General features: G+C 64.9%; 1 protein-coding gene across 5 annotated transcripts in view; it reads right to left on the minus strand.

Annotated features, from left to right (window-relative positions):
* Nucleotides 1-3,141: 3,141 nt before the first annotated feature.
* PPP2R3B (protein phosphatase 2 regulatory subunit B''beta) overlaps nucleotides 3,142-23,280 on the minus strand; it is a 64,878-nt gene continuing 44,739 nt past the window's right edge. For 4 of the 5 annotated variants that reach the window (XM_059910227.1, XM_059910224.1, XM_059910228.1 and 1 more), the window contains 11 exons: nucleotides 17,922-18,025; nucleotides 17,597-17,699; nucleotides 16,718-16,792; nucleotides 15,207-15,293; nucleotides 13,557-13,713; nucleotides 10,124-10,172; nucleotides 8,791-8,880; nucleotides 8,312-8,487; nucleotides 7,546-7,664; nucleotides 7,236-7,342; nucleotides 3,142-3,897 (listed from right to left, as the gene is read on the minus strand). In XM_059910227.1, the coding sequence (XP_059766210.1) occupies nucleotides 3,747-3,897; nucleotides 7,236-7,342; nucleotides 7,546-7,664; nucleotides 8,312-8,487; nucleotides 8,791-8,880; nucleotides 10,124-10,172; nucleotides 13,557-13,713; nucleotides 15,207-15,293; nucleotides 16,718-16,792; nucleotides 17,597-17,699; nucleotides 17,922-18,025 (1,218 nt within the window). In that variant the 3' untranslated portion in view covers nucleotides 3,142-3,746. The remainder of the gene's footprint in view (nucleotides 3,898-7,235; nucleotides 7,343-7,545; nucleotides 7,665-8,311; nucleotides 8,488-8,790; nucleotides 8,881-10,123; nucleotides 10,173-13,556; nucleotides 13,714-15,206; nucleotides 15,294-16,717; nucleotides 16,793-17,596; nucleotides 17,700-17,921; nucleotides 18,026-23,280) is intronic. The other variant, XM_059910225.1, reaches the window with a different exon arrangement.

Below are 23,280 nucleotides of genomic sequence, written 5' to 3' on the forward strand. Positions count from 1 at the left end.
TTCCTGCAGTTTGCTCCTGGGCGGGAACGGCCTCGTTTCTTCCTCGTTGTGGAGCAGCCCGAGACGTCCAGACGATCCCCAAATTCCAGGAACCGAGTGTCCAACGTTGGCGGCCACGTCGGGCTCCACACGTGCCCCACACGTGCCCTTCTCTCTTGGTAATGAATCGTGAGCGTCTCCCCTGGTCAGCGGGTTTCCATCCGGTCGTCGTGCTGAAAGGCTGTGAGGGTGTCCGTGGACCGGAGGTGACGTGGCCGGTGCGAGTGTAGCTGGATGTAGGCAGACCCTGCCCCCAGCATCTCGGCCGTGGATCAGTGGCCTCCATGCGTGTGTGTTGCTGTGGTTCTGTGCCCCCCCCCCCCCAGCCCCGTGAGTGTCCCCAGGCTCAAGGGTCCCCGTTCACCTGCACTGCATCAGCCTGTGGGTCACCCTTCCCTCGACCACACGCCTGTTTCCCGGGACCCTGTCATTATTTTGCCTCTGGGGGAGGCGAAGGTGGGGAGGCTCTTCCGGATTCTTCTCTGGATTGTCTTGAACCTGGGTCACCTGGGGAGGGGGCTCTGCCCTGCTGTCTTGGTTGACAACCTGATCCAGACACCGGCCCACTCCCCTGAAGTATGGGGGCCGGGGGAGGCCCCAGGCAGGTCTGGGGTCCGAACCCCTGCGGCTCGGCTCAGACCTGGGTCACAGGCCTGTGGGTGTGGCCACGGTGCACAGAAGTTTTCCAGCCTCTGTTGGGGGTGAGGAGCCCCACACCCTTCCCCTGGAAGGAAAGGGGGTGTCAAGGCCACGATGGCTTCTCTTGGTAAAACATGCAGATACGGATCCTCAGAGCCGGGACACCACCTCCTCCCACCCCTGCAGGTTCACCCGGACCCTGGCATATTGGGTGCCCCCAGACCGCCCACCCCTGCACATGGGAGGGCCCCCTGACCCTGCACTGGGAAGGTCTCTCAGACCCCTGCACATGGGAGGTGCCCCCTGACACCCCCACGCGTCCTTGGACACATACGGCCTGGGCAGCGACCCCACGGAGTGCATTTGCGTCCCCTGCTACTCCACGGGCTGCTGGCTCACAGCCTGGTGCTTACGCCACCCACCGGGTGCACAGGTACGCTTAGGTCCCGCCCCTCTGCCTGAGCCCCGCCCACTTCTCTGAGCTCCGGTTCCCCCATCAGAGCTCTTCCAAGTCCTGAGCCCCGCCCACCTCTGGCCCCGCCCTAGCAGTCCCGCCCCCTCCTCTGGACCCACCCCGTCTCTAAGCCTCACCCCTCCACCCGAGCCCCGCCCACTTCTCTGAGCTCTAAGTCCTGAGCCCCGCCCACACTGGCCCCGCCCTCTAGGCCCATCCCTGCATACGCCCCGCCCTCTCCCTGAGCCCCGCCTCCAGGGATGGGCAGGCCTTCGCCTTCCCGGAGGCCCGAGGCCCCGGAGCCCCAGGTGAAGGACGGAAGGACAGAGGAGGACCATAGCCGCCAGCCAGCGCGTCCCCAGCCTCGGCGTCCTGCCCCTGCTCGCCCAGTTCCGCCGGATCCTGGCAGAGCGTGAGTGCCCGGCCCGCGCTGTGGTGAGGAGGGCCGGGGGGATTCCCGCGGGGCAGGGCGCTCCCCCGCCCCCGAGCCTCCGTGTCCCCGCACGGCGTGCTCGCCGCTGTGAGCGTGGGGTGGGGGCACAGGTGAGCTCCTGGGGGGTCCCCTCCCCCGTCCCCGTCCCCATCCAGGCACCCTGTTGCTGCAGGCTCGCCCACTTGTGGGACTTCATCCCCGAGGGCGTGCAGGCCTTGGGGGAGGGGGGCGCGGAGCCTGTCGACAACCCGTTGCCGCCCCCAAGGGGTCTGTGGGGAGGTGGGGGGGGGCGGGGGGTGAGAGGCGGGCGTCCTCGGAACAGGGAGTGGCCTGGGGGGGGGGGGGGGAAGCAGCAGCCCTGCTGTGCCACCGCGGCTGACCGCTCCTGCCACTGCAGAGCTGCCCGCGGGGACGAGCTCCACCTGGACGCCCTGGCCGGCACCTCCGTGGTCGGCGGGGAACCCAGAACCGTCTGCAAATCCCCAGTCCAGCAGGTGAGGCGTCCCCTGTGCTGTGGGTAATGGGGGGCAGCGAGGGAGCAGGGGGGACTCTGCAGCCGCTGGGGTCTCCCAGGTGAGACCTGAGCCCAGCGTGGGGATGGGAGGGGCCCCTGTGCAGTCAGCACCGGGGATCCAGGCCCTGGTCCCAGTGACCCGGGGCCACCGTGTGCACCATCACCCGCGGCTGGCTGGTTGTCAGGTGGCCCAGGCCCCACTGAGCCACCCCAGGTGCTCTGATACCCCAGGTGTAGACTGGGGCTCGCTCGGGCGCCTCAGGCGTGCGCCCAGGCCCGCATGGCTCAGGCCACTGGGTCAGGGGCGCCCTGGGGTCCTGGCGTCCCTCCTGACTCCGGGCTGGGGCAGTGCTGCCGGAGCCCCGGTGAGTGTGGGCCTGGGACGGCCCTTTAGGAGCAGAGGTGCCCCCCCTCCGAGGCACCTTGCGCAGACCCCGCATGGTCAGTGCACCAGTCCGGGGGGGCTCTGCCCTGTGTGGTCCCACGTGGTCTGGCTCTGCGGGGGGCCGGCTCCTCCTCTCGCTGCCGGCCCTGCCGTGGGCGCGTCTTCTGTCCACTGCCGCGGGCCCAGCTGCAGGGTGGACGGACTCATTCCCTGAGGTCTGCTCAGTGCCCAGACCTTAGACGACCTGTCCCTGGCCTGGGCAGGGGGACGCTCGTCGGCCACCTCCCCCTGGACACGCGGGGCCGCGCCCTCCCCTCAAGTCTCAGGTTGGTGCCGACTCAGCCGTGCCGGACCCGGGGGTGGCCCGAGCGGCATGGAGGGTGGGCGTCGGGGCCTCCCTGTGGTGTCTGCGGGGAAGGCTCGCGCCCCGTCACGCACAGATCAGAAGTGACCGCGGGCGACAGCGGCCACCCGGGCCCACCGTGGCCAGAGGGTCAGGCTGCAAGTGCCCCGGGGCCCAGGGCCTGGGACCTGCGCCCCCGGCTCCTTGCCCTGAGGGCCTCCACACCCTGCGGTCTCCCCGCACTGACACCACCGTCTGCCCCACGTCCCTCTGTGACCTGCCTTCGGAATCCCCGGCCGCTGTGTCCGTTTTTGTCCCAAGGTGAGCCTGGGGCTGAAAATCCTTAATTTCTTTATTTGAAAATACAAACGTGATCTCATAAAACGTTTTTAAACTGCTCTGCACAGCAAATAAAGCTCCACTTTACATATTCTGTACATTTACACAAAAACAGTAAAAGATGATATGCTGACGTGGGCGCTCCCTCTGGGGGAGAAGCTGCGGCCAGGACAGTGGCCCCTGCGGGGGCGCCCGCGGGACGGAGGCGCCGGGGCTCCTGGAATGTTCCTGACGACCACACCCCGCCCCGAAGTCAGCGCACCTCCACGACCGCAGGCAGATCTCCTGGGTGGCGCCTGGGAGCCGCTCAGCCAGACGAGGTGAACCGCTGGCCAGGCAACGCGAGTCTGCAAACACCTACACTTGGAAGCTGGACAGCGCGTCCTCGCCGCCAGGCCGGGCTGGGGCTCTCGCACGCGCGGCAGCTCCTCCGGGGCGGGTGGGGCCCCCCTCAGTGACCGTCTCTGGCCAGCTTCTGTGCTGAATAAATAAGAACGTCTCTCCATACAAACGCACTTCACTTTCTGTAAAAGAGCTCCACGAGCACACCGTTCTGTTCCCGAGGCAGAGGCCGCGTTCACGCCCCGCGGAGGCCACAGGTCACGAGGGCGGCAGGTCGTCATCCCCGCACTCGTACTCATACAGCTCGACGGCGCCCAGGCCGGTTGGCACCTCGAAGAAGGGCCTCTGGGCCCGTGGAGACCGCAGCGCGCCCAGCTTCTGGTCCACGGGGCTGAGCTCCGCCTCGTACCTGCAGGGAGGGGCTTGGTGAGGACACGGGCGGGCGCGCCCCCCACCTGTGCTCCCCCACGGCCGGAGGCGCTGCTGGCAGACCCCCGATGCGTGAGCGCAGGACCGCCACGCCGACGGCCTCCTTGCTGAGTCCTGCCCGCGGGGAAAACAGGCACGTCCCCCACCCAAACTCCTCCCGAGGGCGGGAGGAGGCACCCTCTCTGTTGCAGGAGGCCGTGACCCCGACTCCAGGATGGTTGCCAGGAGGCCCGCGTGACCCCGGTGCCACAGCAGGGCACAGTGTCACAAGAAACTGCAAGCGATCGCTGCAGCAGAATCCGAGAACAAACGAGAAGGCCCGTGTACCGTGACCAGGTTTGTCACGGGAAGGCAAAGCCGGTTCAACCACGAGAACCACACTGTGTCTGTGTCGGCAGACGACCGGCGAGGGGCCACCTGGCCAAGGCAGCTGACAAAGCGCAGGATTCAGAGTCTCCGCGAACGGCAGTGAAGCGGAGTGTCCGCAGGCTGGGGAAGCACGTGGGCGGAAGCATCCCGCAGCAGCGCCACGCTTCCCGGGCAGCGGGGGACTCCACCCCTGACGTGGGATCAAGGCCAGGCCGTCTCCCGTCACCACTCTGATTCAGCACCGTGCTGGGTGCTGGAGGAACCACCACAAGATGAATAAACCGTATTTCTCTACGTCACCAGTGAACTGCTGGGACGGAGAGCTCAGCAGGACCGCTTCAATACCAAACACGACGACGTACTCAAGTACAAACTTCACAAAATACGTGTAAGATCCATACACTGAAAACTACACAACACTGGCAGGAGAGGTCAGAGGCCTAAATAAACGGAAAGAGTGCTTTGCGGGTCAGGAAGCCCGATGTCACTAAGGCGTCACTGTCCCCAGAGCGCTCGTTCCTTCCTCAGAGTCTCAGCTTAATACTGTGTAGAGACAAGCTTGTTCGGAAACGTCCACGTCAAAACAAAGGAACCAGCACAGCCGACACCTCGCTGAAGCACGCGGGGTCTCACCTCGCACAGGCCGGGTTACCTCGCAGCTGCAGGAAGCACAGCCGGGTGGGCGGCCCGAGGCCAGCCACACCGGTCACGGGCCAGACAGTCCCGAGACCAACTCACAGGGGGTCGCCCGGTCACGGTGCCAAGTCTCACCACGTAGAGACCCGGCTCAGCCCAGTAAACGTCTCCCAGGCGCTTCCTGGACAGTCAGGCCGACTCTACGATTCACACAGAAGCCAAAGCAACCGGAGTGACCCAGACGGTTCTGAGCACGACCAGAGTCGGAGGCCTCGCTACGCGATCACTGCCGCACCCCGAGGCCACGGCGAGCGAGACGGCGTCGCACCGGGGGCCGGACAGAGACGAGCGTCAACAGAACCGAAGGAGCTCACAGACAGGCCCACAGACACGGTCAAGTGATTCTCAGCGGAGATGCCGACCTGGTGGCCTTGCGTTACACTGGACATCCACGTGCATAAAAAATAACCGGGACCAGCCCCATGCCCCGCAGGGGAGGTCCCTCAGAGCAGATCACAGACCCAGCGTAAAGTGGAAAACGCTGCAACTTCCAGGAGAGTCTCTGTGGCTTTGGATTAGGCAATCATTTCTCACACGTGACGCCAAAGCCCAGCCCGTAAAGACAAAGTGACAAATGGCAGTTCATCAAAGTTCAGAGCGTCTCCTCCGTGATACACAAGGTTAGGAGAAGGAAAAGATACACCACAAACGGCGAGGAAATACAAGTCCCCTCTCTCCTGAAGGGCTTGTATCCAGAAGACGTAAAGAACCCGAGACTCGATCAAAAGGAAACAACCCACGATGGGGAACAGACAGAAGACACGGCCCTTCACCAGAAAAGGGCGACAAGGACAGCTAAAGCCGGGACGCAATCCTGCTGCACACGTCCGAGTGGCTACAATTAAAAAAACAAACCAACCGTAACCACGGCAGAGCCGGCGAGGATGTGGAGCTGCGGGAACGCACGCCCGACACCGGTGGGGACGCAAAGTGGCGCAGCCACGTGGGAAGATGGGTGGGCGGCTCGTGGAGGTGACCCGGAACCTCCCGCCCAGGCTCTGAGCCGGAAGACGAGCGCTTACAGCCCCACGAAACCAGCTCGCACGTCTCAACCGCGCAGCCGTCCACGCGTGCCCAGGCCCGAAGCAAGAGACACCAGCAAGCAAGCGTCCATCGCCGGTGAGGAGCGGCCAGGTGTGAAGGGGCCCAACCTCCTGACGCGCCCAGGGACGCGCGGGGCTCTGAGAGGCCGCGTGCTGAGAGCAAAGGCGGGCGTGAAGGGGCTGGGGGATTCCACCTCTGTGACCTTCTGGAAAAGGCCAAACACCTGGACCAAAGACAGGCCCTGAGGGTGGGCGGGGTCCGGGGTGACAGGCGTGCTCACCGTCCCGCCCGCTCTGAACCCCCTCGGACCCCTGGGCAGGCAGCGCCGCGGTCGGCAAGCTGAAGCCCCCTCCTCAGAGGCGGAGGGTGACCCTCAAGCCCCGGGCTCCACTGCCACCCGTGCGCCACACACACGAGGAGCCGTGCCAGCCCCGGCCCTGGGGCCGAGCAGCCGCGTCAGGGGAAGAGGCAGGCGGGGAGGCTCTGGGCGGGACCGGGTGAGGGTCCGAGCCCGTCAGGGACCCAGGCATGAACGCCGGACCCCAACCCTCCTCTACCGCAAGGCTACTTTCAAGCCTGAGGACCGAGGCCCTGGGGGAGACGCGCAGTCCCCGGCTCCCCTCACCCGTCCACACCCGCCAGCCACGGGGGAGGAGGGGCGTCGTCGGCAGGCGCGCCCACTGAGCTACAACCACGCTCCCCGACGGGAAGCCCCCCGAGGGGCTGCCCTGCCGGCTCCCCCGGCCACCCTTCCGCAGGGCTGGGCTCTGCGCCCCTCAAGCCGCCTGCCGGTCCCACCCCCGAGGGCGAGAGAGCTCGGGAGATGGCACACGGGACCCCGGAGGACCGTGTGTGGAGCCGCGGAAGGGCCTGACTCAGCAGGAAGCCCTCCCGGGGCCAGGGCTGCGTGAGGCCGGGCGGTCGGGAGCGGGGTGAGCGCCCGGGGACAGGGCGGGGAGCTGCTGCGGGCCCAGCCTCCACAGGTCCCTGCCCTCGGGGTGGGGCGGCGGCAGGTGGAGCACAGCAAGCGTCTCTTGCCTGCGGGCTCCTCGGGCTGTGACACAGGGGGAGTGTCCCCGTCCCCCCAGCTGGCCATCCCCGCGTCCCGGGCCCCCGTCCCCCCACCTGCATCCCCGCATCCCGGGCCCCCGTCCCCCCCAGCTGGCCGTCCCCGCGTCCCGGGTCCCCGTGTCCCCGCCGCGCCCTTACTCGTCGTCCCAGGGCTCCCCCACAGCCTCCTCAGCCACCAGGATGTCGTACTCCTCGGCGGCGTACCTCTCCCAGTCGGACATCTCGGGGCCCTCGCTCTCGCTCTCCTGCGGGAAGCATGCGCGTCGTGTCACACGGGTGGGGGGGAGGGGGAGGGAACCCGGAGGTGCCCCCGCGCCCCGCCCCCCGCTCACCCTGAACAGGGAGACCTGCTCTCCTGCGGGAAGCATGCGCGTCATGTCACCCAGGGGGGAGGGGGAGGGGACCCGGAGGTGCCCCCGCGCCCCGCGCCCCACTCCCCCCCGCTCACCCTGAACAGGGAGACCTGCTCTCTCTGCTCGTGGTCCAGGTACTTCTCGATGTTGAAGAAGGTGTCGAAGAAGACGCTGGCCAGCTTGCACTTCTTCAGGTCGTGAAGCGTGATCCTCCCTGCGGGCAGAGGCGGCACGTGAGCTCCCACGGCTCCCACGTGCGCCCAGGAGCCGCGTCCCCTCCGTGCGTGCGTAACGACGCGCCTCAGGACCCAGCGCCCCCCGCCGCGAGCCAGGCCACGGGTGTGGGCAGAAGCCCGGGGGAGGGGACGGGCGGGAGACAGGGCCCGACGCAGTGAGGGCCGCGCGCGCGTCACCTGAGGGCGGGGCCCGAGCTGCCCTGGACCCGCGGACACGGGGCAGGAGGCCCTAAGCCAGGGCAGGAAGGCCCAGGACACCGTGGCCCCCGGTGCCGACACCTGAGACCAGGGTGCAGGACACGGACGCACGACACCGACTGAGGCGGGTGGGTCCGCGCAGAGCCAGCCTCTGACCCTGGAAGGTGTCCTGGGCGCCCCTGGACGGACGCACCTGGTGGGCTCCCGGCTCCCACACCCACCAAACACACCCCGGGGACCCCAGCACAGGGCTGGACGAGGGGGAGCCGAGGGCGGGGGGCCCTCTGAAGTGCCCACACCGGGCGTCCCGGGCTTGGGCTCCCCACGTGGGCCGTGAAGGAGCACAGGCACCGGGCCATGGGGTCGGGGGACCCCCTCCCCCGGGGGTGTCCCTGTCTCACTGGGGCACCCCGCCCTCCGGCATCACCTTCGCTCTGGGGCTTCACCAGGTCCAGCATCTGGCACAGGCAGTCCTCAAAGGGCAGGGCCTCGATGGCCATGCTGTCCAGCCGGCGGCACTGCTCCTCGTAGAAGTACTCCAGCTCGTACATGGACAGCACCCCGTCCCCATCCAGGTCCATGCAGCGGAACCAGTACTCGATGCTGTGACGCCGGGCCACGGTCAGCGTGGCCGCCCAGCACGGACCCCAGCACCCGGGGACGCCTCCCCCAGCGCGAGCCCCGCCTGGGACAGACGCCACCAGCCGGGGACCCCTCCCCCAGCGCGAGCCCCGCCTGGGACAGACGCCACCAGCCGGGGACCCCTCCCCCAGCGCGAGCCCCGCCTGTGTCTGACCTTGCCCAGGTGGATCACGGAGGGGGGGCGCCCTCGCTCGGGGGTGACCACCAGCCCCTGCTTCTAAGTGTTCCAGCAAGTGGGGCAGAGGGCAGCTGCCAGATACTCACCTGGTTGGGGTTTTCTTGTCTTCCTCGGAGATCAAGAACCAGACAAAGTCAGCGTAGCTTATTTTTCCTTCTTTCTGCACTTTTTTCCCTCTGCATTCAGGGCCGGAACCGAGAGACAAAGACTGCGTCAGGCAGCAGTGGCCTGAGGCGGGGTCCCCGCCCACCTCCCCCGGGGCGTGGGGAACCCTGCACCCAGCCCAGTCCTGCACCCTTGGTTCCTCCTCGGGACAAGGCCTGAGAGACCACGTGACCCGGAGGAGGGTCCCTGGGGCCCAGCTGGGGCAGGAGCAGCCGCCGTGGTCACAGCCGCCTCACAGCCTCAGGGGCAGGGGCCTGTGTCCCCCAACTCACGACCTCGTGGCAAAGGTGTGTACGCGAGTCCCTAACTCACGACCTCATGCGACAATGGCGTGTCCCTTACATGTGACCTCATGTGAGTGGCATGTGTCCCCGACTCATGACCTCGTGAAACAAAGGTGTGTCCCTGACTTGTGACCTCGTGTGACAAAGGTGTGTATGCGTGTCCCTAACTCACGACCTCATGCGACAATGGTGTGTCCCTTACACGTGACCTCATGTGAGTGGCACGTGTCCCCAACTCATGACCTCGTGTAACAAAGGTGTGTCCCCTACTTGTGACCTCGTGTGACAAAGGTGTGTACGCGTGTCCCTAGCTCACGACCTCATGCGACAATGGCATGTCCCTTACATGTGACCTCATGTGAGTGGCATGTGTCCCAGACTCGTGACCTCGTGTAACAAAGGTGTGTCCCCAACTCGTGACCTCGTGTGACAAAGATGTGTACGTGTCCATAACTCACGACCTGTGACAATGGCGTGTCCCTTACATGTGACCTCGTGAGTGGCATGTGTCGACTCGTGACCTCGTGTAACAAAGGTGTGTCCCCGACTCGTGACCTCGTGTGACAAAGGTGTGTACGTGTATCCCTAACTCACGACCTCATGTGACAATGGCGTGTCCCTTACATGTGACCTCATGTGAGTGGCATGTGTTGACTCGTGACCCTCGTGTAACAAAGGTGTGTCCCCGACTCGTGACCTCGTGTGACAAAGGTGTGTACGCCTGTCCCTAACTCACGACCTCATGTGACGATGGCGTGTCCCTTACATGTGACCTGTGAGTGGCATGTGTCCCCGACTCGTGACCTCGTGTGACAAAGGTGTGTACACACGTGTCCCTAACTCACGACCTCATGTGACGATGGCACATGCTCCCAGAGCACGGCCACCTCACATCAAGGGCGAATGAGTCAGACCCGGATGCGCGTGCGGAACGTCAGCCCAAACCCCGATGAGAGCGGCTGGGACGCACCGCGTCACGGCTCCGGAGAAGATCCTCTCGATCATCTTGGTGGATATGGCTGCAAAAGAGGAAGCCAGCCGTGAGCCCTGCACGCTGCTCCTGGCCCAGCGTCGCAGCCGTGCAGGTGGCCGGGCGGGCTCAGGTCTGAAGGCCGAGACCCGAGCCCGGTCAGGCGGAACCCTCGGGACTGAACCTCCTGCTCCCGGCCTCCCTCAGCGCTGCCCGGCGCGTTCCAGTCCCGGACCTGAGCCCAGAGCAAAGCAGAGTGAAGAGCTGGCCCAGGGGCCCCAAGACAGAGTGGGCGGTAAAGGCAGGACGCACACGTCCACCCTCTCGGAGGCTCTGCCTCCAAACACTCAGTTGTTGTGATCAGCACACAAATGCATCCAACCCGCTGGCAACTAAGAGGATGGAAGAGTGAAAGACACCAAATCAGTCGGCTGGGGCTCCCATGATGAAGCACCGCAGACGGGGTGGCTTAAACGGCACACGTTATTTCTCCCCCAGTCCCGGAGGCTGCAGTCTGAGATCCAGGTGTGGGCAGGGCTGGTCCCTCCTGAGGCCTCTCTCCTGGGCGTGTAGACGGCCCTCTCCTCCCTGTGTCCTCACAGGGCTGTCCCTCTGTGTGTGTCTGGGCCCTGATCTCTTCTTATAAGGACACCTGTCCTGTGGGATCAGGACCCACCCTAGTGACCTCATTTTACCTTCATCCCCTCTTTGAAGGCCTCATCTCCAAATACTGTCACATCCTGAGGTCCCGGAGGTCAGGGCTTCATCGTGTAAATTTTGGGGACACTTTTCAGCCCATACCCAAGATCTATAGCCACAAAAATGGGGAAATAAAGACCAAGTGTCTTTTCCCCCAAGTCATCCGGCCTCACTGAAAGTCACCTCTAACGGGAAATGACCGGATGGTGTCAGAGGCTGAACGGTGTTTCTCAGAAAGACACGTCCACGTCCTGACTCCTGGGCTGCGAACGGGACCTTATGTGGAAACAGTGTCTCTGCAGATGTGATGCAGTGAAGGGTCTGAGATGAGGTGGCCTCCTGGATGAGGGTGGCCCTACATCCAATGACAGGGTCCTTCTAAGAGACAGAAGAGGAGAGACCCAGACACAGAGGAGAAGCCCCGGGAAGACAGAGGCAGAGACGGGAGGGAGGCGGCCACAAGCCCAGGGACGCCTGGAGCCCCCAGGAGCTGGAAGAGACGGGAAGGACCCTCCCCTGGAGCCTCTGGAGGGAGCGCGGCCCTGGGGCACCTTGACCTCAGACGGCTGGTCCCCAGGGTGGGGGAGGGTGGATTTTAAGCCCCCGATTTGTGGTCATCCGATACAGCCGCCTCAGGAAGCCCCTCCTGGATGACAGTCCTTCATAAATGCGTTGATTTTGGACCTCTGGCCTCAGAACTGGGAGGATAATTTCCTGTTCTTTGAGGGTCCCCCCACCACCCCGCCATGACGACAGCCCCAGGGAACTGGACAGCTGACTCAGACTCACTGCCACGACCGGCAATCTGAGACCAGAACCCACTCGTCCGTGGGACACGGGACAGGTCAGCTCTGCCCCTCTGCCCGTTCCTTCCCACGACGTAAGGAGGAGCCCTGCCGCCTCTCGTGCAGGACCTGGTAGGTTAGGAAGCGGCAGATGGAAGGGGAGGGACGCATCACGGCACTCACGTCCACAGCTGGGGGACTGTGCACGAAGCCACCCAGTGTCCTGTGCTGGCCGCAAGACCACGGTCCCCACAGTCAGTCGTGTCTCCAGGACAGACAGACGAGGCCACAACGCCACCAGCCCAGCCTGGTGACAAAGCCCCAACACCAGCCCCACGAGACGCCCTGACGTGAGACCTCGACGGGGTGGACACAGGGACACAGGGATGTGGGCACCAGGAGAGGGTCGTGGGGACAGGCGGGGACAGGTGACCCCCGATCTGGGGAACCACGTGCCGGCCACCACGGGTCTGCGCCTGGAGCTATTCCCGAGATCACACAGGGAGTTGGAGTTGAGACCAGGCGTCGAATTTAGGGACGGAGTTGAGAGAGACCCACGTCCGCTCAGGCGTCCACACGCCAGCGTCCACGGCATCCTCGCAAGGCCAGTCCAAGAGATATAGCAAGCAGACAGTGCCCCGGGGAGCTCACGTCCGGGCCCCGTCACCACAGACAAGACACACGCCCCGAGGATGCAGAAATTCGGTTGTGCGCGTGGGTACGTGAAATATCCGTTACACGAAAACGTGCAGTCTTAAGAAAATGGTTTCTAAGACTAAGAACCCATGGCGCACTTAAATTCTGGCCCACTCTGTGTACCCTGAAAATGTGATTTCTTGTCACGGGAGGTAGGAGGTGATAATTTTCTCTGATCAAAGAAGCATTGACACTGGATTCCCCCCTGCTGCTCCTGAACTGTGAGAAGCCAGAGTGCAACTTCTCAGGCCTTTCTGTGGTGAGAAGGCACGGAAGCTCACAGTCAAACCCAGAAGCCAGAAGTACAACCTCTCAGAGAACTGCGTCTCCGCTCCGCCGTTCCCTCCCCTCAGGACGGCTCCCGGGGGCCCGCCGCCGCCGTCCCACCCGCCCCGGCCCCAGTGGCCCCGAGCTGGAATCTGGCCTCAGGACGGTGCCCAGAGCCGCCCACGCAGACAGGGCACCGTCCACTCCGCAGACGGGCCGCTCGAGGCCCCGACACAGAGCAGGAAGCCGCGGGAGGAGGGAGGGAGGGAGGGAGGGAGGGGAACGCTGCCGAGAGATACAGCATACGGGGACAGTTTGCTCAGCTATGGGAACTGGTGCTGGAGGCTCAGGGCAGCACCCAGACTGGCCCACGCCGGGGCTCATCAGGGGACCTGGCGTGAAATGACGGGTGGGGTGGGCCCGAAACACTTGAGCACAAATGGAGGGGAGGTGGGCGGGGAGAGTGGGGGGACGGACAGAGCCTGTGTGGGGCAGCCGCTGCCTCTGCTCAGGACGGGGGCTCCACGCCCCCCAGAGAGCGCCTCCACCAACGGCAGGACCTGTGCGTCCCGGTCCCCGCGGGTCCCGTGCTGTCCCGTGTCCGCCCCGACCCCCATCCGTCCTGTGCTGTGTCCCGTGTCCGCCCCATTCCCATGTGTCCCGTGTCTGTCCCGGTCCCCACAGGTCCCGTGCCGTGTCCCGTGCCTGCCCCGGTCCCCCTGCGTCCCGTGCCGTGTCCTGTGTCCGCCCCGACCCCCATCCGTCCTGTGCTGTGTCCCGTGTCTGCCCCATTCCCACGTGTCCTGTGTCCGCCCCAGTCCCCACAGGTCCCGTGCCGTGTCCCGTGTCCGCCCCGGTCCCCGTGCGTCCCGTGCCGTGTCCCGTGTCCGCCCCGGTCCCCGTGCGTCCCGTGCCGTGTCCCGTGTCCGTCCCGGTCCCCGTGCGTCCTGTGCTGCGTCCCCGCCGCCCGCCGGCCGCGCCCTCACCGTGGTCGCTGTGCCGGGCCAGGTCCTGCGCGTCAATGAGCAGGTCGTGGTCCGTGTCCAGCTCCCAGAACTTGCAGTAGATGACGTAGAAGTGCTCGTAGGAGAAGAACTCGGTCAGCTGGTTGATGTCCGCCTCGTCTTCCAGGAGCGCCACGTTCTGCCAGGACAGACCCAGAAGACTGCTGCCAGGCACCTCCAGCTGCAGCGTGGAGACGGGCCTCCCGCAGGTGGGACCCCCCCCCCCCCCGCCCCGCCCCGCCCCGCCCAGGAGTCTCACGTCCTGAGGGTGGAGGGTCAGCGCTGGTGGAGACCTGCTTGAGGGCTGGGAGCCCAGCACCCAGGTCGGGGCGCACCGGTCAGGGCCCCGACACCGCAGCACGGAGCAGCCCAAGCACGTACGCTCTCGTGGCCGGGGGCTCCTGACGCGAGCGGGTCAGCCCCGCCCTTGTCGACACGCACAGGTCCACAGAACCCGGGTGCACCCGCTCCCCAGAGGGCGGGGCCGTGCCTCCCGGATGGACAAGGGGAAAGGAAGGGTACACGACGAATGGAAGAAGGAAAAGGGTGGGCGGGTGGATAAAGGAAAGGAAGGAAAATGAACGGATGACGGACGAGTCGGGGGACGAGGGACGGATGACGGCGGAGGGATGCAAGGTGGGTGGGGTAGTGATGACAGGTGGGCAGATGAGTGGGGTGACCGCGGATAAGCTGGGTGCTGGGTGGAGGGATGGAAGGTGGGTGGGGTAACGATGACAGGTGGGCAGATGAATGGGGTGACCGCGGATAAGCTGGGTGCCGGATGGGTGACCGCGGACCAGATGGGTGCTGGGTGGAGGGATGGAAGGTGGGTGGGGTAACGACAGGTGGGCAGATGAATGGGGTGACCGCGGATAAGCTGGGTGCTGGGTGGAGGGATGCAAGGTGGGTGGGGTAATGATGACAGGCGGGCAGATGAATGGGGTGACCGCGGATAAGCTGGGTGCTGGGTGGAGGGGTGGAGGGATGGAGAATGGGAGGGAGGAGGGAGGCGGATGGAGAGTGGGTGGGTGGAGGGAGGGGGATGGAGGATGGGAGGGTGGACAGAGGGATGATCTAGGGGTTGGTGTAGCGATGGGTTACTGGTGGGGGGGTGGAGGGATGAACGAGCGCGTGGGTAGATGAAGAAGGGGATGGTGGGTGGGGGATCGAGGCAGGAACAGGTGATAGCGTGCTGGAGGGATGGGTAACGGCTGGGTGGATGGACAAGGAGGTGGACGACGGGTGGGTGGACCGGGTGGGGGAAACAGGTGATGCGTTAGCCGACGGAGGGACGTGTGACAGGCTGGTAGGTGCAGGGAGAGACGACGGGTGGGCAGAGGGGTGAGTGGACCGACGGACGATGTGTATGTGGATAAAGAATGGACTATTGGCGTGTGGGCGGAGAAACGGATGACGTTGGGGAAGGGAAGGGAGGGAGGGAGGCTGGGTGGGGTAATGACGACGGGTGGGCAGACGGGTGGGGTGACCGCTGACAGGTTGGTGGAGGGATGGGGGATCGCTGGGGGGCGGGCGGAGGGATGGGTGGATGGGTCGCGGTGGATGCCGGGAGGCTGGATGAGTGGGCGGGGGCATGCAGGAGGCCCCGTGTCCCCTCGGGCAGCCGCCACCCACCTGCAGGAACGTGCTCCTCCGGAGCTCCGCGCACGTGATCCTCCCGGACCAAGACCTGTTGACCGCGTAGAAGATCCTCTGTACGACCTGTAGGAGGAGGCCCGTCGGCTGAGCACCGGGACGCGGGGGGCCGGGGGCCCCGCACGTGACTGTGCGGCAACCCCACGTGTGGTCCTGCAGGTACCCGGCCCGGGGCCTCGCCTACGAGCTCCTGCCTGGCCCCACCAGGAGCTCCGCACCCCGGGCCGCAGGGCCCCGTGTCGCCAGCAGAGGGCGACCGCCCGCACGTCATCAGACGGTGGGGGGGGAGCAGTCCTGCCTCCAGCTGCAGGGAGGACACAGGTGGCAGGAAAGGCGGACCCGCTGCCACATGCAGGGGGATGTCCGGGTGAGATGGCCACACCTGAGCTGGGACGGCGTGGGCAGGCAGTTCCTGTGGGGCTGGGAGTCTTTCTTACACTGCGGGTGGTTTGAGAAACTGCTCCCAAGGCTTCCACGGACGCTCAACTGACCGCTGAATGGAAAACGTTAAGGCCAGAGAGTGACCCCTGCGCCCTGCACAGTGAGGCCCACCTTGGCCACGGGGCTTAGCTCTGCTCCCAGGTGGGGACGCCCCTCGCCTGTCCCAGGGCATCTGCTCACCTGTCCTCATCTGAGACGTCCCCTCGCCTGTCCCTGTCACGGGCTGTCCCCTCACCTGTCCTCCTCCCGGGGCATCCCCTCCCCCGTCCCTGCTGTAGCCCGTCCCCTCCGCCCGGACGTGTCCTGCCTTGTCCTGTCTGCGCACAGAGGCCGGGGCACGGGAACGGAGCTCCTGGCACCCAGCCCCGTTCACACGCAGCGCTCCCTGCCGCCGCTGGAATAAGGCACGGCTCTGGGCACCGCTCCTCGGCGACGACCCCTCAGGGCGACGTGGAGCGGTGAGGGGGCGGAGGGAGGCCTGTGGAACCGCGGGCACGCAGGCTTCCACGAGCGACGGCTCCGTGCCATGCAACAAGCGTGCCATGGGGCCGCGGCGCTGCCCACCTCCACCCAGAGCCGGAGGGCCGTCCTCCCCAGGCGACCTCTGACCCGAGCGGGGGCTGGGCTGTGGAGTCCTCGTGTCCCCGGGCCAGGCCGGCACCCGGCCCGCCGCGCTCCAACTCGCTGGGCGTGCTGGCCTGGAGCCGAGGAGGCCAGGCCCTCAGGCTGAGGGGCCCAGGCTGCCCAGAGAGGGAGACCGCTGGGTCTGCGGACGTCCCCTCGCCTGCCCCGACCTGTCCGAGCCCGGGGCACGCGGCCAGGACCACCCAGGCTCTCGCTGAGCGCGCCCAGCTGGGGCCCAGCTGGGACCCAGGTGGGACACACAGCCCACGCGCGCCCGAGCCCCACACCCGCTTCCTGGTGGGAAAGCGGGGCTGTGAGGGGCCACGGGTGCAGGGGCTGGGCGTCCGTTCCCTCACGGCAGGCCTGGAGCCCGGGCCTCAGGCGCCCACGGAAGCCACAGGGGCAGCGGACGTGCTCGTACTCACCGTGGTGATGTAGCGGGAGTGGAACTCCGACGCTTCCTTCAGGAATGCCAAGCCCGGGTGGGTGTTCACCACGTCCTGCACACGGGGGACGGGACACGGCCCTGGGATGTGCCGCCAGGCCCAGGGATAAGCGCGCACGTGTCCACCACCAACACCCAGGTTCACACATCCAGCCACAGAGCCGCTCACGCAGCGTCACCCCAGACACGCGGTTACGTGAAATCACATCAAATTAAAGGATCACACAGAATCATCTGGGCCACGAGCTAAGGAAGCACGCCACCCGTCGCGGCCGAAGGTAACAATCTGACACGTATAAATGTATCAAAGACCACCGTGGAACTCCACCCCAGATTCTGAGAAAGAAAATTGGTGATATCCTCACTTAACAAAGCACCGCAGTCCCAGGAGCCCTTTAAGTCGCTTCCATTCAAATGGTTTGGTAACTTCGGTTACTCCGTGTTCACGTGGAACACGCGGGTAACCGGGGACCGCCTTCGATTCCCCTCTACAGGACGTAACAGAAAGCGCTAAACAAAACCGTGTTTACAGGAACCAGAACGGCGTCTGGAAGTGCGCGTTCTGCAAGCCGCGAGCGGCCTCTCGTGGGCGGCCCGGCGCCCGAAGGCGCGACTCCACGCTCCGCGGGCTCAGGTGTGCAGCTGTCTGCACCGTCCTGCCTCTCACGCAGGCCTGGAGGGGCTGCACGAGCCAGCTTCGGAGGAGCCCGCCCTGCCCCGCCCGCCCGCCAGCCCGCCCCCGGGGTGTAGACGCCGGGGCGCGCCTGCGAGGAGGGGGCGGGGGCGAGGGCGCGTGCGGCGGGGAGGCGGGACGGGAGGCGGGGACGGGAGGCGCGTGCGGCGGGGAGGCGGGACGCACCTGCAAGAAGGGGATGAAGTCCTCCTGCGCCAGGGAGTTGCCGCCGGGGCTCACGAGCAGGTGGACGAACTTGGCCGCGTCATCGTGACAGCTCTGGAGCATCCTGGGCGACAGAGGGCACCCCAGCTGCACCCCGCGCGCGTCCACAGGCCCCTCCCCAGACTCCGGAGGACGGGCACAGACGGACGGGGCCCCGCAAGGGACACGGCGGCCGTGCCGGGCACCCCCGGACATCCGTCTCCGTCCCTTACTGTCCCGGCCGCAGGAGCACCGGCCAGTGGAGGCAGAGGCACGGCCGGGCCACCACTCCCGCCCCGGCACTCACTTTCTCCACATGGCGACGAACTTGTGCACGGAGACGGAGCCCGTGCGCTCCCCGCCGGCGCCGCAGAAGAGCGGCCCCTTCCAGTAGAGCGGGCAGCCGCAGGCCTGCGCGGGGAGGGGAGGGGAGGGGAGGGGACACAGGGTTAGCGCGCCCCGGGCCCCGCAGCGGCCGGGAGCGCACCGCGTGCAGACAGCCCGGCCGCGCAGCCCAGCGCCTGCGCCAGCGCCAGCGCCACGGGCCTCCGCGGGGAGGGGCAGCCTCTCCCAGCCGTCACTCCGGAGACGCCGACGGCAACGGCGCTCCCGGGCACGCGGCACAGACCGCCTGCCGCAACTGGAGGCGGCACGTCGGCAGCTGTAGGGAGGCGACGAGCACGTGCCCAGCCCTGGACGTGCAGCACCTCCGATGACGCGTCGGGGCGGCGTAAGTGACGGAGGAGGTCAGGGGACACTCGGGGTGCGACAAGCACGAGGCTGTGACCCGGGCACATCTCAGTGGCCGAGGCGACCGCAGGGCTGGCGGCCACAGCTGTCAACGCAGGTGCTGACCGGGAAACAGGCGGAAAACCCACGCTCTAAGCTTCCCTCCCGAAAACGCAGAAGCAGCAGGGCGGAAACAACAAAGGCTGAGAGAAGAGAAAAAGAGAGCAGATACGCAACAGAGAGAGGCAACAAGGCCGAGTCAGCTCTTCGGAAAGCTTTTAAGCAAGCAATTACCCCTCAACAACACTCCTGGAGAAGCAGAAAAAGGAAACGCGCGCTCCCCACGTCAGCGGTCACTGCAGAGCCCGCCAGCGCTGGACAGACAGGCAGCTGACACTCCCAAAAACTGGAGGCCAGGAAACGCGACAACTGCAGGCAAACGGGCGGACCCCTTGACTAAAAGACGTGTCCAACCACAACTGACAACGGACATCCAGACGGTTCTACATTTCAAGAGACCGAACCCGTGGCTTAAAGCCTTCCTGCTAAGAAAATCCCGGGCCCTGCTTTAGGGAAGAAATCACGTGGATGGTACCCACACTCTTCCAGAGAATGGAAACAAGGGACGTCTCCCAACTCCTGTTACGAGGCTGCACGTCCTGGACCCTGACACCTGTGAGGGGAGATCAGGCCCCCTCAGCTCCCAGGAACAGAGATGCCAACACCCCACACAAATCCAGGCCGGCAAATCGAATCCAGCAGTTAAAAAAAAAAAAATCACAGTGAAACAAACAACAGGCCAGGAAACTTAAGAACAGAAAGGAACACAGCACTGTAATCAGGGGCGTTACACAGGAGCCCACGGCTCACATCTGCACGTGGGGACACGTGTCGGCCGGCTCTGCCCTGAGCTGGAACAGGACAGGCTCCACCAGCAGAGATGGAGGAGGGGACGCTCGGGGCAGAGACAAAGAGAAAACTCTGGTAATTCACAAATACGCGGCGGTAGGGAGAATTCCGAAAGGTTTACGAAATACCAGAATTACACTAAGTCCCCTACACACGAACGAGTTCCATTCCGAGAGCACGTTCCAAAGTCCAGTTTGTCTGTAAGTCCAACAAAGTCAGCCTAGCTACCCAACTAACACAGTCGGCTGCACAGTACTGTACTGTAACAGATTTCTAATACTTTCCATGCAAATGATACATAAAAGACAAACACAAAAGATGAAGAAAACATTTTTACATTTTTACAGTACCTTGAAAAGTACAGTAGTCCAGTACAACAGCTGGCACACAGGGGCTGGCATCGAGTGAACAGGCAAGAAGAGTTACTGCCTGGAGGAGGGAGAGGAGGTGGGAGATGGTAGAACTGAAGGATCTCCGGCAGTAGGAGACGGAGGGCAAGCTGCAACGTCACTCGTGCCTGACGCTTACGGTAAGCACGTTCGCATCTCTAAAAGTTCGCAACTTGAAGGTGTGTACGTAGGGGACTTACTTGTAACAGAAAACCAGCAAAGCCGCGGGATCCCAGGACAATGTACAAAAATCAATTATATTTCCACACACTGGCGACAAGCAATTAGAAAACAGAAAATGTAACAGTGCCATCTATGAAAAGCATAAAAGACGTCAACCTACAGGTAAACCGTAACTGAAAGTGTGAGATCTCTACAAAGGGAACGAGAAAGCGTGGCTGGGAGAAGTGGAAGACCCCCCAAATGGAGGGACAGACCATACAGATTCCTGGCCTGGACACTTAATGCTGTTGACACATTTCTGACCGGAGACGTTATTACAGCCACAGGCGTTAGTTTCTGCAAAAATCCCCCGGTCAATAATGTGTTAAAATGTCAACTGTTCCCCAGACGACCCACAGATTCAACGCAAAGCCAGTGCACACCCAGCAAGGTGTGCTTTGCAGGAATCCACGAGCTCATTCACGGCCCACGTGCAAACGCACACGACCGCCAGCCTCCCGAGCACTCACAGCACGGAGGCTGCGCATCAGGGCAAAGAGGAAGGGACCGGTGTAGGGACAGACCCCTGAGCTGGTGCCACCCACCAACTCGGCACACAGACAAAGCTGGCGGCAGCTCAGAGGGAACGATCGTCTCCAGTGAGAGCCCAGCTGGTCGGCGGGGCAACTCTACAAAACCATGACGGAGGGATCCCAGCCCCAAGCGTGGACGGTGAAACTCCAGAAGGAAATGTAGGAGGTCATCCTGATGCTGGAGAAGCAAAAGGTTCCCTAAACGTGACTCAAACACCAAAACTCTGAAAGAGAAGGTGGGTGGACTGAACCGCTTCCCCACCAGAACTCCGGGGCAGACGTCGCCGAGGGCATAAAAACAAGCCGCAGACCAGGAAAACGTTCACAGGGCATTATCCTGACAACGGGGTCACGCCCAGACTTCAAACTAAGGCAAAGGTACAGGAAAAAAGGCCAAGGGCCCAAGAGAGCGACCGGCCCTGCAGGGAGAAGGGTGTGAACACGGCCGGACTCCGGAGGGAGAGGCAGAGGAAAGGCGCAAACCGGGTCCCCACAGAAGCCCACACGGTGACGGCGCTCACAGGACCCGCGTCACGGGCATCGCCCGCGGGTCGGGGAGGTGGCGGCGGAGCTGCCGGCAGATGGTCTGGCAGGACCCGAGCACCGGCCACGCACGCCCGCGGCCAGGGGCCGCCCCGGGGGAGACCGCCGGAGCCCGCTCCTGCCCACGACGCCAGGCCCAGAGCGCGCCGGCGCCTCACCCTCGGCGCCCCGGGAGGGAGCAGCCCAGCTGCGCGGGAGCCGTGCGTCTGGACGCTCTGTGGCTTCGCGCACACGCTGGGGCGGGGACCACGGGGCGAGGCTCGGGCACAGTGCGGGCTGAAAGGCCTCTGCTCCGCGCAGGTGGGCGCGCGGCCTGGCGCGACGGGCAGCGGAGGCCTCCTGCCAGGGATGCTGGCGCCAGGGCCCCGAAGGGGCTGTGTGAGCCGGGGCGCGGAGGGCACTGGCCGCTTCCCGGGGCGGGAGGGCGCAGGCGGCCGGGACCGGGGAGCCAGGGGCCTCGGGCATCCCGCCTGGAGCGCTCGCGCGGGCACGTGAGAGCTCGCTGGATGGACTCGGGCGACGGCACCGTCCCGTCCCACGGCCGTGCGTCCGTCCACCGCACGGCAGGAGCTGTGCCCTTGCCCGTGGGGTGACGCCTGCATTCACGTCCCAGGACGAGCGGTGCCTGCACTTCCCAGCCCACCCACCCCACAGGCAGCGGGAGAGTCCATCCTAACGCTTTCACCGTGACCTCCGTCCACTACCTCTCAGGACCGTCTGCAAACATTCTAAGGGAACAGGAAACACCAACTCTGAAATCCAGAGGTACGAAGAAACGCGTTTAAAAATATGGTAAAACGCCACCCTGAAGGGAAGAACACAGGACGTGGTAAGGTTTTACAGGTCTGTAACTTTCATCTAGCGTACGTGACGGGAGACCCGGGCACACGCCGAGGCCCGCGTCACCCCGTCAGGAGCAGCCCCGCGGTGACCCCGATCCCCTCCCTCACGCCCCTCACGGCACCCCCCGACGCCCGCGCACACACAGAGCTCCCCGTCCGTCCACACAGCCTGTCCCGAACACGGCAGCATCTGGCTGGGGCCTGGGGTCTGGCTCGGCTCCCGTGGCACAGGGCATCTGACACCCACCCGAGCAGGACTCTGCGTGTGGACCATCAGCAGGCGCACGCTGGCCTTTGCCCGGCTCCCCCCACGGGGCTCCTGACCACGTGGGGTCCCCTAAGGGAGGGATTCCCAGAGCATCTGCGCTCCCACCACGAACCAGTGCCAGGAGCGGCTTCTGTGCTGATATTTGGCCTCTGCCCCCAGGTCCGGACACAGAGCCCCGGAGTCCCTCGGAATCTCCTGGGGGGACAGGAGCCTGTTTCGTCGTGGATGGGGCTGTCCTTTAAAGAGCCCACGCCACGGTTACTGAGCTGGAACTTTCAGCACCCCGGCATTCTCTGCAGAGGGCGAAGGCAGAGGTGGAGAGAAACCTCGATCGTGCCCACGGGATGCCTCCGAAACAGCCCCTAAAGGAGCAGGTTCAGGGGCCTTCCAAGCTAGGGAACAAATCCGCCGTACCAGGACGGAGATGCACCCCAACTCCACGGGGACAGACTGCTGCACTGGGGAGCCCCCGACGCCGCACCCCGATGCCTCTTCTCCAGGCTGCTCGCCGGTACCCCTCAGCATACCCTTCATAAGGAACCCTTTATAACGAACTGGTGTTTCCCTGAGTCCTGTGGGCTGCCGAGCAAACTGCGGAATAGACGTGATCGCCTATTAGAAACCCCTAAGGAACCTGAAAAGTGATCTGATGGGCATGTGTCGTCCACAGCCAACACACAAAAACCAACAGCAGGGGGTCGTGGGAAGCCCCGGGATCCAGAGCCGCTCAGGCGGACACACAGGTGACAGCCTGGGACGCGGGCCTGGCGTGTGACTGGGGGCCCAGGGGCTCAGCACCCGCCGTGCTAACTCCAGGCAGCAGGGCTCAGAACGGGAAGACCTGCAGGACGCCCAGCTCAGAGCCCACACGTGTGCCGACAGGGGCCCCCGTGCGCAGGGAAGGGAAGCAGAGACTGCCCTTTTCACGGACCAGCCGTTTGCCCCTTTCTGTGTTCAGAGGAGCAGGTCCACTGACCTCGGGCACGCAGCCTCCCGAGAAGCACGTCTCCGGCAAGAACAAGGGCCGCGTGGCGATGACGAGGGAGAAGGAGGGGTGTGGGGACGGAGCTGATCTGGGGACAGGAGGTCCTCACACGACACAGCCGCCCACAGAGGCACAAAGGCCGCGGCCCCCGGCCCACAGCTCCCCGAGGAAAGCCCGCAGTCACTCACCGTCGGGAGCCGCACCCTCTCCCGCAACTGACGGAACAGGCAGAAGCTGCCGAAACGC

This window comes from Balaenoptera ricei, chromosome X (assembly GCF_028023285.1).
Source record: "Balaenoptera ricei isolate mBalRic1 chromosome X, mBalRic1.hap2, whole genome shotgun sequence".
NCBI classification, from domain to species: domain Eukaryota; kingdom Metazoa; phylum Chordata; class Mammalia; order Artiodactyla; family Balaenopteridae; genus Balaenoptera; species Balaenoptera ricei.